This window comes from Nesoenas mayeri (assembly GCF_963082525.1).
Source record: "Nesoenas mayeri genome assembly, chromosome: Z".
Taxonomy (NCBI): Eukaryota; Metazoa; Chordata; class Aves; order Columbiformes; family Columbidae; genus Nesoenas; species Nesoenas mayeri.
The window spans coordinates 30,815,899-30,831,940 of NC_137542.1; the positions used below are offsets into that span (position 1 = coordinate 30,815,899).

General features: G+C 35.7%; 1 protein-coding gene across 1 annotated transcript in view; it reads right to left on the reverse strand.

Annotated features, from left to right (window-relative positions):
* ROR2 (receptor tyrosine kinase like orphan receptor 2) overlaps positions 1-16,042 on the reverse strand; it is a gene marked incomplete at its 3' end in the record, with an annotated part of 144,992 nt that overhangs the window by 23,415 nt on the left and 105,535 nt on the right. The window contains exons 3-4 of the mRNA XM_080362410.1: positions 9,584-9,871; positions 8,507-8,537 (exon numbers count right to left, since the gene is read on the reverse strand). Coding sequence (XP_080218536.1) covers positions 8,507-8,537; positions 9,584-9,871 — 319 coding nt within the window. The remainder of the gene's footprint in view (positions 1-8,506; positions 8,538-9,583; positions 9,872-16,042) is intronic.

Sequence of the window (16,042 nt, forward strand, 5' to 3'; positions counted from 1 at the left end):
CCCTTCATAGTATGGTTTAACTTTAGGCCATCCTAAACAGTCAGGCAGTTGGAATAGGAGGTCACTGTAGGTCCCTTCCAACTGGAACTATTCTGTTCTATTATGCTATGCTAATTCTATTCTATTCTATTCTATTCTATTCTATTCTATTCTATTCTATTCTATTCTATTCTATTCTATTCTATTCTATTCTATTCTATTCTATTCTATTCTATTCTATTCTATTCTTATTCTTATTCTATTCTATTCTATTCTATTCCATTCCATTCCATTCCATTCCATTCCATTCCATTCCATTCCACTATTACTTTACCCCTCTACTTGTTGTTTTGCAATCTGGAATGGAGTCAGATGAAAGTATCAGGATTTCTACATGAAAGTCAGCCTGCTGTGAGTGTCCTGCTGAAGTGAACAGACTGATTTTCCAAATCGAAGGAAAGTACAGCGAGGCAGGGGTAAACATGCTCTCTGGCCTGCAAACTGAACTGTTAGAAAAACTTGGGGGTGTGAGAGGGGAGTATGTGTGCACACATATGTATAAAAGCAAAGCTTTTGTGATATATCAAATATTGTTTGTGCCCCACCTGAAGTAAACCTCTGCCTCTTTGGTTTTATTTTCAGATTGAAAAAAATGAGAAATGAGACCCCTATGATTGATCTTTTTGAGAAGCATAGAGAGTGCTGATGAGATGTGCTTCTTGCAACTTTATTTTTAGAGTAGTATTAAGTGAAATACTTCAGATTTTAGACTTAACAGAGCAGTACTCATTTAAAAGAGCAGATTTCCTTAGTACACTTTCTTTCTACCTTTTCTTTAAAAAACAATCCCTTCTGTCATTCTTAATAGTATTTAGTTTTAAATGGAAATGTTCAAATTTTACCAGATTGTACCATCTGTTTCACCTTAAGTACACTAAATTAGTTATATCTATAGTTTGTTTGTCTCTTTCAGACTGAAATGGAGAACAAAATCATGTAAAAGCAGGCAAAAATTAACCAAAAGCCATAAAAATTGAAAGAATGATTTATGGTGTGGTGTTACAACATTAGCCCATTTTGTTAAATTACCTACTTGTCATTAGAATAGTGTTCCTTTATCTTTGTGCCTAACTACAACATTCACCCTTTCCTTGTATGCACTTAGAGGCTATTCAGCATCCTAAGGAAATCGAATTAAACTCAATGTGGCAACAAATGCTGACAGGAAGTCTCACGGACATATAACTATCCTTTTGTAGGACATACAATAAATACTTTGAAAGCCATTTAGGCTACTGAAGGAAGGGGAGAAGGGGAGGGAGAGAAGGAGGATGTAAAATCAAAACCAACTAAAGATCACTGGCTATATCAGTTATGTCCAACAGCTGCAGTAGCTACTTGCCAAAAGCCCAAGGGCCATTACTACTTTGAATATCAATTTACATATATCCTTAAACAGATTAACAAATGTCTTATTTGGCTTGCAGCTTCTTCGGTAGTTTAATACAAATTGTTTGTCTGAGCTGCCCATTCCTAAGCACCTGCTGCTGATCTGGAATTTGCTGGAAGAGGGCATGTTGGAGACATATATTTACAAAGTCAGAGCTGTATTTGGCTCTTTGCCATACACTGCACATCTCAGAGTTGCAGCTTACAGCTTGCCTGATACGACACCTCGCAGGCTATCAAAAACCTAACCACCATTTTGCAAGGCAGGAAGCAGGCTTTCCCAGCACTTGGGCTGTGGGTAAATTCTCCCATTCAGAAACCATCAACTTCCTTTAATACCCACCTATAAGCTAAATTTCTGTATTTTGGAAAGCAGAACTCTTTAAGAAAGGAAGTGTTCGTGTGCTTCGGTGTACTGCATGCTGTAGGTCCATACATAAATGCAAGGCAGTAAGCATTACAGTCATTACGCTGCTTGATCCAACCCATTTAAAAGTATCTTGACAGTATTGCTAATTACAAGTGGGAAGGTGTCTTCTCACATTTAACTGTAAGTTAGCCTAACCGTAAAAGCAGACAGAAGTGTAACTAACTGGTTCTTCTCCCTAAGATATTTGGAAGCCTTGCCCAATAGCAGGCAAGTCCCATAGGGCTGCTTTATTCTCTTTGCAGCCAGGCTGTCTCAGTAAAGCAGCGCAAAATACGTGTATTACACCGTAAGTCTCAGGATCATTTGATTTATTCAGTAGCACAAAGAAGGTAAAGATTTCCTGGAGGCCTACTTTTAATTACCTTTAATCACCTTTGTATATACTTGGCTTCCCTTTGGTTTTGGCGGGTTTCTGAACAATATAGGTTAGTGAGCATAACAAACTGAAACAAACTATTACCTTTTTTTTTTTTTTCTCTATTCCCTGTTGGTTTCTTTCCTCTGTTCCTCCCTTCCTTTCATAGAAAGGAAAAAAACACCACTTCCAAGATTTTCCCCAGATAACAAGTTGCAGGAATAAAGACACTTGTGTCTACTCTGAGATGCTATATGCATTAGTTTAAATACACATCTGGTTTTTAAAATTAGCCAATTTTGTAAGTACATATTGAATTTCTACTGCTATCACTAAATAATATAAAATGCATTAGATTGTTCATTATTTATTTACTAGTAATTAGAAAATATTTAAGTGGATGATTAAAGCTGAAGAAATAACGTAGTGTGGCAAGAAACTGGGATCTGGCATGATGCAAAGCAACCTGAACCAGTACTTCCACTGCTCTTTTAACTCTGCCTTGACTTACACATATTCTGGATTTTTCATGAGAAGAATTACATGTTTTAAAACACCAAAGTAGTATTAGGATAAAAGTTCTGCAGTTTCCATTACAAGACAGAAGGTTACCACCTTCTGAGTGTACTCTACAGCTCTGGACAGACCAGAGTATAATTTTCAGTAATATATTATTTGTGACATAGTATACTTATGAGCCCTACTAGGTTGTATCCCACATAGCTAGAGTAAAAACAATCACTGTGCTGAAAAATTTCACTCTAAAAGAGATAAGAGGGAAAAGGGCATGTAAAAGTTTTAGTGCAGTTTTGGTTTCAGTTCCCGATTTCCTCTAAAAATTTCCTGTCTTGGCCTGAGTGACTGTGAAAGGACATTTAAACCAATGGACTTAGAAGCAGATTTGAGACTCTGGATCAAAATGCCCTGAAATGAGCCTCAACCCCACACCAGAGTAAAATACAGGCCCCCCCCAACTTTGAAAGAAAAAAAGAAACTGACACACAGGGTCTAGGAGGGAATTTCAGCACGTTCCAAACAGATCTCCAAATTCGATTGTCAGGGAGCCAGGAAATCTGCCAAGGCAAACACATGCTGCTTAATGTAGACCAGCCCAAGAAAATCTGTGCCTCGATTCATCATTCATAAAATAGGAATAATATTCCATGCTTTATGGGGAGACAATGTACCCTAAACACTCTGAAGTGATCCGATCCCATAATATAGGAAGGCAAAATTCCCATGATCAACCACTTCCATTTGTGTACACAACACAGAGAGACAAAGGTTAAACAACTTGCTGCAATCACACATGGAGACAGGAGCACAGCCAGAAATTGAATCCAGACCTCTAAAATTACAGTCCAGTGTTTTAATCACAAAATCCTTCTTCTTCCTTGATTAAAATAGGAAACCAGAACACAAAGTATGCACTTATTCTTTAACTTCAACATGTTACCACAAATATCTTAGAAAAACATATATGCTTCAAATATGGTTATCAGCCAAAGTGTGTATTTTGATGAAACAAAAGGTGTGCGTGTCATTCTGTAGGAGGCCCATCATTTGAACACCTGGTCCTCAGGGCCCTGAATAAACAATGTAACTTCTGACTTGAGACAACCTTGTATTGGTTACAAAAACATCTGTTTATGTGAATTTTAAAATAATTTTGTATAATTTACAATATTTAAGATGTTGTTATCAGTGGCTGAACTGGACTGAGACTAAAGAGTATTCATCACGCCACTCAAGGAAAAGAGGAAGATACAAGTGGTGCTGCTGTGTGATGGTAAGGAAAGTATTCTTGCTTTTTAACGTGATGTTGGGTACCTTTGGTTTGCCAGACAGATCCAGTTTACAAAACTATTTGCCCCCATAGTTACTGCCTTTTATCTGGAAGACCCCAACCATGGGCAGGGAGGCAGCCTCAAGGTGATGTGCTCTGATGAGTCACTCCACCCTCTTTCTCAAAGCCCCATATTCCCTTTTCCACCTCATGATTACGTGGAGATTGGTCACATGATGAAAACATACTTGCCCCACCATAATGAGTGCCTGACAGGTGATGCAGAAGGTCCCCTTTGGGATCACAGAAGAGATGTGCTTTCACTATATAATAAAAGCTATGGGATGTGCAGACCCACTGAGAATAAATTGCCTGCCCCAGCCTCGGGGTTCATCACCAGTTTCAACTCAGATGTGTTACTAGTTTCTAAAGACATTCTGTTTTCCATTGTTTGAAAGAACTGTTCTTTTCTCGACTACAATAGCTTAAACACTTTTTACTTCAATGGGCTGAATATTAACATTTTTACTGTTGTCTCAAATTATCTGAAGAAAATAAGGCATGAGAGCATACAAATTTATCCTGAATGACTAATACCTCAAAGATTCCTCCCCAAAGTAATGACAATTTCTACTTGATGATGGTGTTCCTTCCCATTTCTCTTTCCAAGGGTCCAGCATACAGGCATCAGTGACTGCAAACTCAGAAGTGGTCTTAGTCAAGACTGATAAAACGGGGACTTCTCAAAGTTACTTAGAAAGCCCAGTGTCCCTGCACAGAGCTCTGGAAGAAGACATTCCCCTCCTGACATCCTGAGGAGAGTGCAGAAAGGTCATGCAGGGAAAAGTGCAGCACTGGCAACAGAGCCAGTTCTGTTTACCAACACTTGGCAAGGGATGAGTTTATATAATAGCTACTTCTCTCTGCCTGTACTCTGTTGTGCCTTCCTCACTTCTGCTAAAGCCCCATCACATTTTCCAGAAGCCCTTAGAGCCAACAGTATGTCAGATATCTTCCATCCCAGATTCCCTTCAAAGTGGCACCACTGCAGTCAGTCTTAAGGAGAAATCTAAACAGCTTCAAAACAGGAATTTGCCCGATGGGTAAAATTCAATCTAATCATTCAATTCAAGAGACAAATACATTAAACTAGATAACATGTAGTCTTTTAGATTGGTTATCTTATAAGAGCAACACCTCTAGAAAGAAAGGCAACTCTGTCTGCCCTCCTGCTTTTAAAGAGATTAACTTTCATTACTTAACTTTAAATTGTGCTAAAAAACCATTTGCCAGTGTTTGCTACCCTTTTATTTTATTTCCACTCACTTGTACCTTTCTGAATGGATAGGATATCTCTCTTCAGAGGGGCAAAAGTTATTAATGTTAAAGATACAAAAGGTAATAGCATTATGCAGCAAGAGAAAGGATTCAACCTTCTGGCTTGTCCTCTAGTAAACAGTCCTCTAGCAGCACAGTTCTTCGGACAGCAAAGGCTGGTCGGAGACTAGCTTTCTAAATGTGTTTTTATTGTACTTCCTTCATAAATTGATTTTTACTAGTTATTAATACTTAAAATATGTTTAATACTTTTGATAAATAGGGTAATTTGGATAAATCGTATTTTTCCATTTCTACAGAAAAATCCCTAGAAAGTTTTACATATATGAACCTTCACACAAAATAAAGACCCCTCCATCCTCTTAAAAAAATCCACACTGGTTTAAGCCTATTTATTTGGCTGAAAATCTTTACTTTTAGATTTTTATGGAAATGTCTCAACTTCACAACCTGAAGGTCAGGGCCCTTTTTTGCACTGACAAGTCTGACTGCATAATGAATATTGGATCTCTGTCAATCTTTAATTTTACGTGGTTTCTAGAAATCCGCAACAGAACACATGGACTGCATAAAAATACCTTGCTAGATGGTATCTACATAGGTAATGTTTTTTATCCCTTAATAATTCATTAGATGTAGTTTTAAACCAAGTTACAACAGTTTTAGGTTTCAGCGCTTCCACTGAAGCATGTCTTTTTGAAAGCATTAACACTAGGAGAAAGAGCTCTTGGGTGGCTCAACCTGAGACTGTGCTCTGCAGCCAGCAAACAGAAAGAGCCCTTTGTTCCATGCAGGCTCCTTCCAAGCAGTTAGGCATTTCTTCCATCTTTTTCCCCTTTCCTCTTTTCTAGCTTAGAAATTGACCTACACAATTTCATACAAAATATTCGATAGAAAAAATCATAATCAGTTTCTGAAAAGAAAAAAATTATATTACTGAATTATGGCATTTTATTCAAAGGAGGTAGGACAGTAGCAGGAATGGAGCAGAGGAACATGGGAAAAAATGTGAGGAAGGAGAAGGAGAAGAAGGAGGAGAAGGAGAAGGAGAAGGAGAAGGAGAAGGAGAAGGAGAAGGAGAAAGACAAGAAGAAAGAGAAAGACAAGGAGGAGAAAGGGGGAGAAAAAAAAAAAGAAGTATCAAAAGGAAGAATACGAACTTTGGAAAGGTGAGCAAAACCTGGCTAAGTAGTAAAAAGAAAAAAATTGAAACAGGAGCAAGCACACAACAAGGAAAGTATCTGTAATCCCTGAAAGCTCCTGGACCTCCTAAGTCCCTCCTGACTTCTCTCTAGACCTTTGATCTGGGCTTCTTTTTCTCAATTTTTGGCTTTCTCTTCAGTCTAGTGGATATAAAAAACCACAACCCCACAACCAAAAAACAACAACAAAAGCTACCAGAAGCATACTCTTCACCTTTTAATGGCAGGTCTGAAAGAATGATCATACACTACTGCTTCCAGATCCATCACTGATACATCGGTACAAGACAAATTTAGAGGCATCAAAATCCAAATTACAGGATTCTTATATTTTGGTTGTTTCTTTCCTTATTTTAACTTAACAGTGCAAAATCAGCAATGCTTGAATAGCCAACATTCAAAACCTAGGCCAAGCCAGAATCAAAGATGTCTGAGGAACCTTAATTCACTTCCACTTTGAGAGGGCATGAAATGAAGAAATATGTGTCATGGTAATTTTTTTTTTTTCACTTTATCAGTTGGATTTTTTTATGTTGATATTTGTAAAATGTTAAGAAGTTAATGCTTAGTACAGGATAAGAGTTTGTGAAATACTGGAGAAATCAAAAGATATAATATTAATAATTTACTCAACATCAAAAAGTGAATCAATGTAAAACCTGGTTCTCAGGTTTTCACCTTGTGCTTGGAGCTTGCTACTCTTCAGCTGCTTTTGAGACCTCTTCTTTGAGATTCAGTTCAGTTCTTCACTATTTCAATTTGCCATCTGTTGTACCAGTCTCTGCCTTCTGATCACATAAAAGATCAGACAGATTCCTGGTATCTCAATGTTTTTTCTCCTTCATAGAACAGGTGCATTAAAGTTTCCTAAAGTACTGTAAGATCTGAAGTAGGATTTCAGTGGTTACAAAAATTATTATATTTTACGTACTCTTTTTATGAACACCTGTTCTTAATCTTCAATAGTTAGCAATCGTTTTTAAGAAAAACAGGAAAACTTGTTAAATCCCTATAATGTTGAAATCCTTCAAATTAATTTACACTTTCTATGCATAAAAAATACAAGAATGTGTACCATGTGGTATTGTTTTTATATATGTAAGATGACTGAGTGTGATACATGCAAGATGGATGGATTAGGGGTCCGCCCACTACAGTTATTTAAGGTACTTCCACTCAAGCCATTGGGAGTTCAGCAATCACTAATGTACCTCTGAAAAGCATCCACGTGTCTGTACAAATTTGCTTTCACTCTTATTTTTAATTAGTACATCACTGACACTAATTTTATGCCACTATCACATAAAAAGGCCTCAGACTGCATTTCTCTCTGCATTAATTGATCAACTGCAGAATCTATTTCAATAAATTATACAATATGCAGTATTTAAATTAAAACTAACACATAAAGCAACAATGATGAAATAGAATGGATCTATTTTCATCCTTATGACTGGATCAGCAAGTGACCCTAGGCAGCTAACAAAAATCACCAAATCGTCACCAAAATTACACTAACAAACAGAGGTTTTACCTAGCTTCTCAGAGACAGGATTATAGCCTTGTTATATCTGACTTTTCACTTTATAATAATATAACCTCAGTAAATTTACAACCACAGCAACCTAAGTATTTTACCCATTCATTTTTAACCACTCTTCCAGCCCATACTTGTACTGTAAACAATTACTGTTCAAACATCATGACTTTGTGGTATTTTGCTTGTCTAAAATATGAAATAAGCAGGCAGAAGTTGCTCAAGAAAATTCGATCAAACCCAAACCCACTGTAACACAATGCTATCCCTGTTTGAAAAAGCTTCAACCATTCTGTGAGTTTTCGATCAAATTAGGTATTTTTAGCAAGCACACTGTGGTTGCAGGCAGTGTTTACTGAGTTTATTAACTAAACTCTTATAGAACAAAATTGGTCAGAGTGCATTAAGTAATTTTCCAAAAAGTACTTACTGAAGATTGTGATTTGGGCTGTTTGTTGGACCTGTAAACATAAAACAAACAAACATTGCTGGAAAGTTTGGCTTAAGGACAACAGAACAAAAAAGTCAATAACAATCCAAAGGAAACTGTCTCTTTAAGGAAGGTCTGTCTCAAGATTCAAATACAACCCTCTGCGTTCCTGCACATAATTATCTATTGCTGTTTTCAAAGCCACAAATAAAAGTCATATGAATTTTCTGTCTGCTCAGGCATCAACTTGAGTGGACGTAGTTTTTGTTAGAAAATATCTCCCCCCATAAAAACATAGGCTGTTAAAAAGACAGTGTGTTATCTTGGCACATCATTTACCTCTTAATAAGCCCCACCTGAGCCTTACTATCAGAGTTTATGGCTCTTAACCTTTGTCACGGTGGGAACAAGGTCCAGTACCCAGCACTTAATGAATCACTACAAACTAAACTGTGGAGTTAGCTATGTCATTACAGAATTAAAAGAAATTTTAGGAAAATGTCTGTAGAATTTTTCCCCATTGCTTCAGAAGCCAACAAAATAAAAGTCTGCCTGCTAGGCTGGATAATCAAATGTCCCAAATGCAAAAAAGTACTTATTGAAAGATGTGGCGTACCTTTAGCTGTCAAAGTGCAGAATTTGAGGGCAGGCTTCACACAGCAGTACAGACATTTCACAATGATGGGCCCATAATGATGAAGATCACGTAAAAAATGGCTTCTCTATTTTCTTTTCAGTTTTTTTTACATACTGAGTTCAGCAGTAGAGCAAAAACTTCAGGCAATTAAATGTTACCTTTTTGTACTTTATGCTAGCATTTCTTTAAAATTTTTTCTTCCCTATGTATTTTCAGACCTTTCCATCTGTAGTTATTTTCTTTTATTATCAGTAAGCAGGTATGAAGTTCAACCAAAAAGTTCTGCACTGGGAGAGAGGCCCCAGGCAAGGGCTTTATTTGTTTCCTTTCATGTTGAGAATTCTTCTCAAAACACCAAATTCACTTCTCATCATGCTATTGTGAAAACTAATACCTAGTCTTAAAAGCAGTCTGAGTAATCAAAAAAGCCAAGAACTCACCAAGCCTTACAAACAACACTCCCGTTGCAGTTATTGTCTTCATTCCATTCGAAGCCACACACTGGTAGTATCCTGTGTCCGTAGTATCCAGATCCTGGATTCTCAGACGTGAACCATAATCTGTTTTTCTGATGATGATCCGTCGTGGCTCCTGAACCACTGGAGCATCATTTTTTAGCCATCTGACATTTGGAGATGGATTTCCTGCCACCTTGCAGTGCAGGATTGCTGTTTGACCCTGGACTACAGTGATATTGTTTACTGGTTCCAAAAAGGTCAGGAAGTAACCTAAGAGGGTGAAAGGTCAGAAAAGATCAAACTTCACTTGGGTTGCAATAAAAAGGTGCCCAAAGGCACATTTTTAAGAGAGAATCTTGGAAATGGTTTCACTTTTCTTTCAAGCATATACTAAAAAAGAAATGCAATTCACTGTCCTGGGGACACCATAACATCACACTCCAATTTGTCTGTCATGGACACCATAACATCACACTCCAATTTGTCTTTCATGATTGACTTCATGTTTGTCTGCAGGTAGGTATGCAGAGTAGAAGGTCAAGCATGAAGTAATACCATTTAAATCCTAACTCCCTTTGTGGACACCTATTCTCAAGCAATAATTACCTTTTCTGTTAGTTTCTGTATCTCTTGGGAAATGGTTAGCACTATAATAGAAAAATACAACCTTATTCCATAAAAGAGTAATCCTAGTTGCAACCATATTAGAATATCACTTTAATTTTATCACTTAATCTTCTTACATGGTCATATATTTGCTCTCTTTATAATCTATATTACTCTTAAGATGAGTCTGATTTAGATAGGCCTAACTTACAATTGAATTGTAAAGATGGTAAGTCTCACACTCAATCTAAAGAAAGGATGTCTGAACTTCTGAAGTAACCTGTGATACAGAGGGCACTTTTAAATCTATTATAGGCTGTTGTTTTTTACATCGAGTCTTAAAATGGTGCTAAATTGGACAGAGAAGTATCTGTATGGATATTGAGTTATCGGGTTTCATAGGTTTCGTTTCATAAGTGGAAACTAAAAGCACTAATTTGTGGTTTGTTGAAAGCAAAGGGCTTGTCAAGAAGCACATATGCTGTACTGGTGATCTCAAGTGATTTTAAAAAAATAAATAATTGATGGAAGAACACTGTAAAAACCTGGACAACCAAAACTTTTGTAGGCTATTATTTTTAAACTTAATTTGGTGTTACGAGTCCTGCAACTGACACACAAGTCAAAAGCTTGAAAGCATGTAATTCCACTGAAATAATAACGTCATTGTCAAAACAAGTAGGAAATGTATCTAGCTGTGATGTGTTTGTTGAGATGAATGTATACCATAGAGCATCAGTAATACTTCATATTACATTACGTTTTTATGTTAGCTGGCTCCAAAGATCAGATAACTTTGAAGGATGTCTACCTGTGCCATTTCCTATAAGTTAAATTATTTTACAGTTGTTTAATTAGGAAATAGCATATTACTGTGCAGGCATCTAACACCAGTAATGCAGTGGTCAACTTTCACAGTCTAATTGCTGAAATACCTTAAGAAAATTGATGCTCTGCTTTGATTTATGTTTGACATGACCATGAAAATCAGTTCCTCTGTAATGGCTAGGTATAGCACTGGAGAGGGGAGCAGAATATAATGAATTTGTAAAGCTAGATGTTGCTGTAATACTGGGTTTTCTTGAGTATTCCCATTGTTCTCTACCATTTGCCTTTCAGAAGAAATCCTGCTTTAATGAATAATATGAAAATACAATGCAGGCAAGTGTGAATTTAGTACATCACTAAACAGAAAAGGAAGTAAACCCAAATACATATCATCTCCACATGACTTTGCAAACTTACAGGACAATTGTTTTGTCATCCTTTTTCCTCATAAAATAAAAAATTACTCGGTATGTAATTTTACATTAGCTTTCCCTATTGTTAGCCTACTAATTTTAAGTAGACTCTAAAATATTTTGAAAGAACACAAAAATGTTTATTTTCAACCACCTAATAAAAAAGAGAAAAAGAATATGAATGCCTTCTGCAAGGTCATGACACAACAATATAATTTCTTGTGGTTTTTAGTTACATGTCATAGCTGCAGAATTAGAATTACTAGAATCACATTCTGGCAGGAACAGAAAAATAGCAAGTTATCTTGTTGATGTAGAGAATAGAAGTAATTGATTAAAACTATTACTTAAGCCAACATCTTTATATATATAAGCATTTCTAGCAGCAAGATAGCAAGCATGATCAACCCAACTGCAAATTATTACAGAAAAGAAATTTTCCTGGCTACTTCACTCTTAGGTCATTATTTAGGGAGTACCACAATTTATTTCGCTACTTTTTCATAATCTGTATGTAGTTTATTCTCATCAGCACCATCAAGGCAGAGTGTCAAGAAGAGAAGAAGTAAGTTAAATTTATTTGGAATATGTTCAAAAAAGAGTTGTCATACTCAATAATACCACTCAAGTCTGAAAAATCCATTTATTAAAAGAAGTGGAAAAGCTGAAAAATGCTTCTAATTGTAGAAAAACAACCGGGGCATTCAGGAAGTGCAAGAAGATTGAGTCATGGTAATGTTGTTGAGCTGCTGCATGGAAGAGGAGTGGACCCACAATGTGTGGCCATGCAAGCACCAACTCCAGGAACAGTTCTGGCAAGATACAGATTGCTAGATTGGATCGCTAGGTTGGATCACATGATCTTTTGAGGTCCCTCCCAACCCAGTCTGTTCTGTGGTTCTGCAGGTCTATGATTTAGCAATTGTGGTTGCGACCTGAATGTGCTCACACATGGGAGGCAAAGGAGACTGTTTATGGTCTGTTTGAAGTTGGGCCACTTCCAGCACAGAAGTACAATAATCTGGCTCAGAGATTATTCAGATTCCTAAGAAGTGAAAGAGGTAGAAAAGATGCTTTCTGTAAAGGTAGGGACAATTCAAGTGCTGTCTTGTACATATTCGATATTCTTTTTGTTCTCAGCACAGAAGTATATGAAAAGTCTACATTGTCCTTGTGCCATTTGCCAGCTTTTGTGCCACTGATCAGCTTACAGCTTGCTCGAACATCACTCTTTCACTTTTCCTGATTTAAAATGAGCAGAGTTGAGTCTTCATTTCAGGTTGGCCATGAATATTTCATTCAAATAAATTTGGACAAAATAGATACAAAATTTACTTATGAGGACCAACAAATGTTATTAACTCAAGTCTAAATCCATATGAGACCTTTCTGTTTTACCAATTAAACCAGAGTTACTGTAGGAAATAATTTAGTCCTTAGCTTTTAAGCAATCGGAAGTATTTCATATGAATTTATAAATCATTGTATTAATAACTAGAACAAAACTATTACCACCAAAAGCAAGCCAAAGATTTATGGATTAATTCAGACCCAGTGTGATTAGATACATTTCCCCTGAAGTCAGTATAACTGAAGCCATTTCCTGTAGGTCAGAATTTGGCCTCAGTTCATTATTTCTCCTGCCAATTTTACAAGCATTTTCTGCAGTGTTTTATATTACGCTGTTATTACAAATCAAGTAATAAATATCCTAGCCTACTGAACTTTGAAGCATTTGTGTTTGTTCAAAATTCTGCAGGGCAGATTAGGAGTACTACAACAAGTCACTGCCTATCCTCTGCCTTTATCTGTACCCTGAAGTGCACACTATTTCCTAGTGTCATTTCCTCTTTGAGAAATGATGCTGAAGTCTGGTGGTTACATACTTACTGAATTCTAAGTAACTGTATGACTGAGAGGGCAACCATTTGTTGTGCTGCTCTGTTATTTCGTGTCCACTTCAGATAACCCATAATTGCAAATCTTTCAAACAAAGTGGAAAACTTAACCAACCATGTTCTTAAGAATGCATCCCTTGTTTAATTTCTGTGCTGATAACCAGCAGTTTCTTTTTGTGATGCACATCATACCACAAACACTGTGCGGCTGCCAGTTTGATGTAATGGTTTTAGGAAAAAAAACAACTGTTTCCCAGGATAAACTTGGACCACAACTTATTTTTTCCCAACGTAATTCTCTTTCTCTCTTAATAAATATTCAACTGGACAGGTAGGTAGGAAAATGAAATGTGAAATTACTGGAACTTGTATTTAACTTGTGTATTATATTTCGTGTTATGTGTCAGTCAACTAGTATTTTTCAAAATTTGAACAGATTTGTTAATCTGTTTTAATACTGACATAGCTTTGAAATAAAGAATAAATACTCTCTACAAAATATTTGGGCTTGTTCTCCAGCAGCAGCATTGCTAAACCTGTAAATTTCATATTATAAACAATTATATTTCATTTGGCATATGGTTATCAAATAGAATTTTTTAAAAATTTAGTACAGTGGGCAGCAACGTTCTGTTTTACACAAATAGTGTTGTTATATACCATTTTCTATACTCTGGCTTGGTTCCAAGAGTCATTGAAATGAAGGAACATGCTTCCTTTGACTTCAGTGGTCTTTAGCTTGGCCTAAAGTAGTTCAAAGGGAAAAGCTATCCTATTGATATTTCTGCGTTTGCTGTAGGCAAAGAGGCTCTACATTATTGTATCTTTTATGATTTTTCTAACATAGTATACAATGAATACTAATATTTATTTTGCTTGAACAGAGTAAAAACTGTTCTGTCAAGAAGCTATGATAGGATAATACAACTAAATCTATGTATTATCTTATACTATTATACTCTATAAACCCTATAAATAAAGTAGGTTAGGGAAATGACTGACATGAATTCTGGCAAAACTCATTTCATGTTTTGAAATGCTTTTGTTAGGTTGCCAGCACTTCATATTTTTAAATTGAATAAATTTGGTATCAATGTATCAAACAGAATCCCACAGCAAATCAAAGTTAAGATGACAGATCTATTTTGCATGTTTTGGCAAGAATATAAAAATAAACTTTTCCTGCATGTGTCAAATCATTGTCAAGATATTCACAAGAATAAATACTGAGCTAAAAACATAAAGGGTGCAACTATCACTGAGACCTCCCATGCATATTGGTTTTGTTTGTTTTATTTATGTTATTCTGGCACTTACATGTCCAAATTATTGGCTCAAACTGTATGTGCTATGCTTGGCATAAATACAATACAAAATGATTGCTCTGCTTCTGTTATTTTAAGAACTTAGCTATGATTTTGAAATTCATCCTAAAAAGAAAAAGAAAAAAAAAAAACTAAACCAAACAACTTTTCCATTTACTTTAGATCAAGTTAATTATGGCTTAGCTGTTTTCAACTCAAGTTTTAGTTTCTATTTATTTGTTGTTATTGCTCCTTTTTCCCCTATATGATTTTTTAAATAATTATGCATTCATAATTTTCACACCAGCTTCATTATGGCCTCCCTGAATAGTAATTATTAAAAATTTGCAGGTCTTTTTATCTCAGAACTTCAAAATCATTTCTGACTATTGAAGTTACAAGAGATGGGAAGATATCATTGACTTTCCTTTCCAAATGTGGGAACTAAAGCAAGAGGAGTTTAAGTGACTTCCCTAATTCACACATGGACTGAGTGGTAATATGTATGATACTATACTAGGTTTTAATCTTTCTGTGTTCCTGAGATAATGAGGATATGAGATAATCATCCATTTTTGTGGAACAGCTTATTCCCTTTTCTCTCTGCATTGCACAAGCGAAACAAACACTGAAATGTCTACTTTCTGACAAAAAGAAAATTTAAAATATAAATAGATACTTGAAGATACAACAATCTCTTCAGAACAAGTAGTAGTAGTTACATATTTGTTTTATCATTTTTTAGAATAATTATTTCTCAATAAGATATATATGTGTTTAAATAACTTAAGATCCAACAGCCAAAAAAGCCCATAAACCCATCTGTTTGGTATTACAGAACATATCACAACTTACACCCGTGTTGGCTTTAGATACTCAAAATTTAAAATCAGCTGGTTTTTTTAAAAAAACAAATATTTATTGTCTGCATAACTGCATATAATTTAGAGCATCTTCAGATTCATTACATAAAACTTTCAATGTTCAAAACCACTAAAAATATGTTTATTATGATTTGTTTAAAAAGTAATATGAGGATTTTTTTTCCATCAGCTCCTTGCTTTTTCTTTTCTCCCATCCCACCATTTTTTATTTTTGCCATCAAATAACTCTGTTTTGTTAGATATAAAGAATGTGGTCTCTCTCACTCTTCAAATAACAACCTCCTGTGATGGCATTTTAAGACTAATACAATCTTATACCTAGTAGGGCAGATTTTTTTGGGAACATGTTTTTAGTAAATAATCTAATGATATTTCCCTTAGAAGTGAACTCACAACTTCCTATAATAAGAAATAATTTTTCACCTAGGAAGCATATTTTAGCTTATGGAATGGCTGATTATTAATAAGGAATGACTTGAGGATGACAATACTGTTCCCAAATTTACTG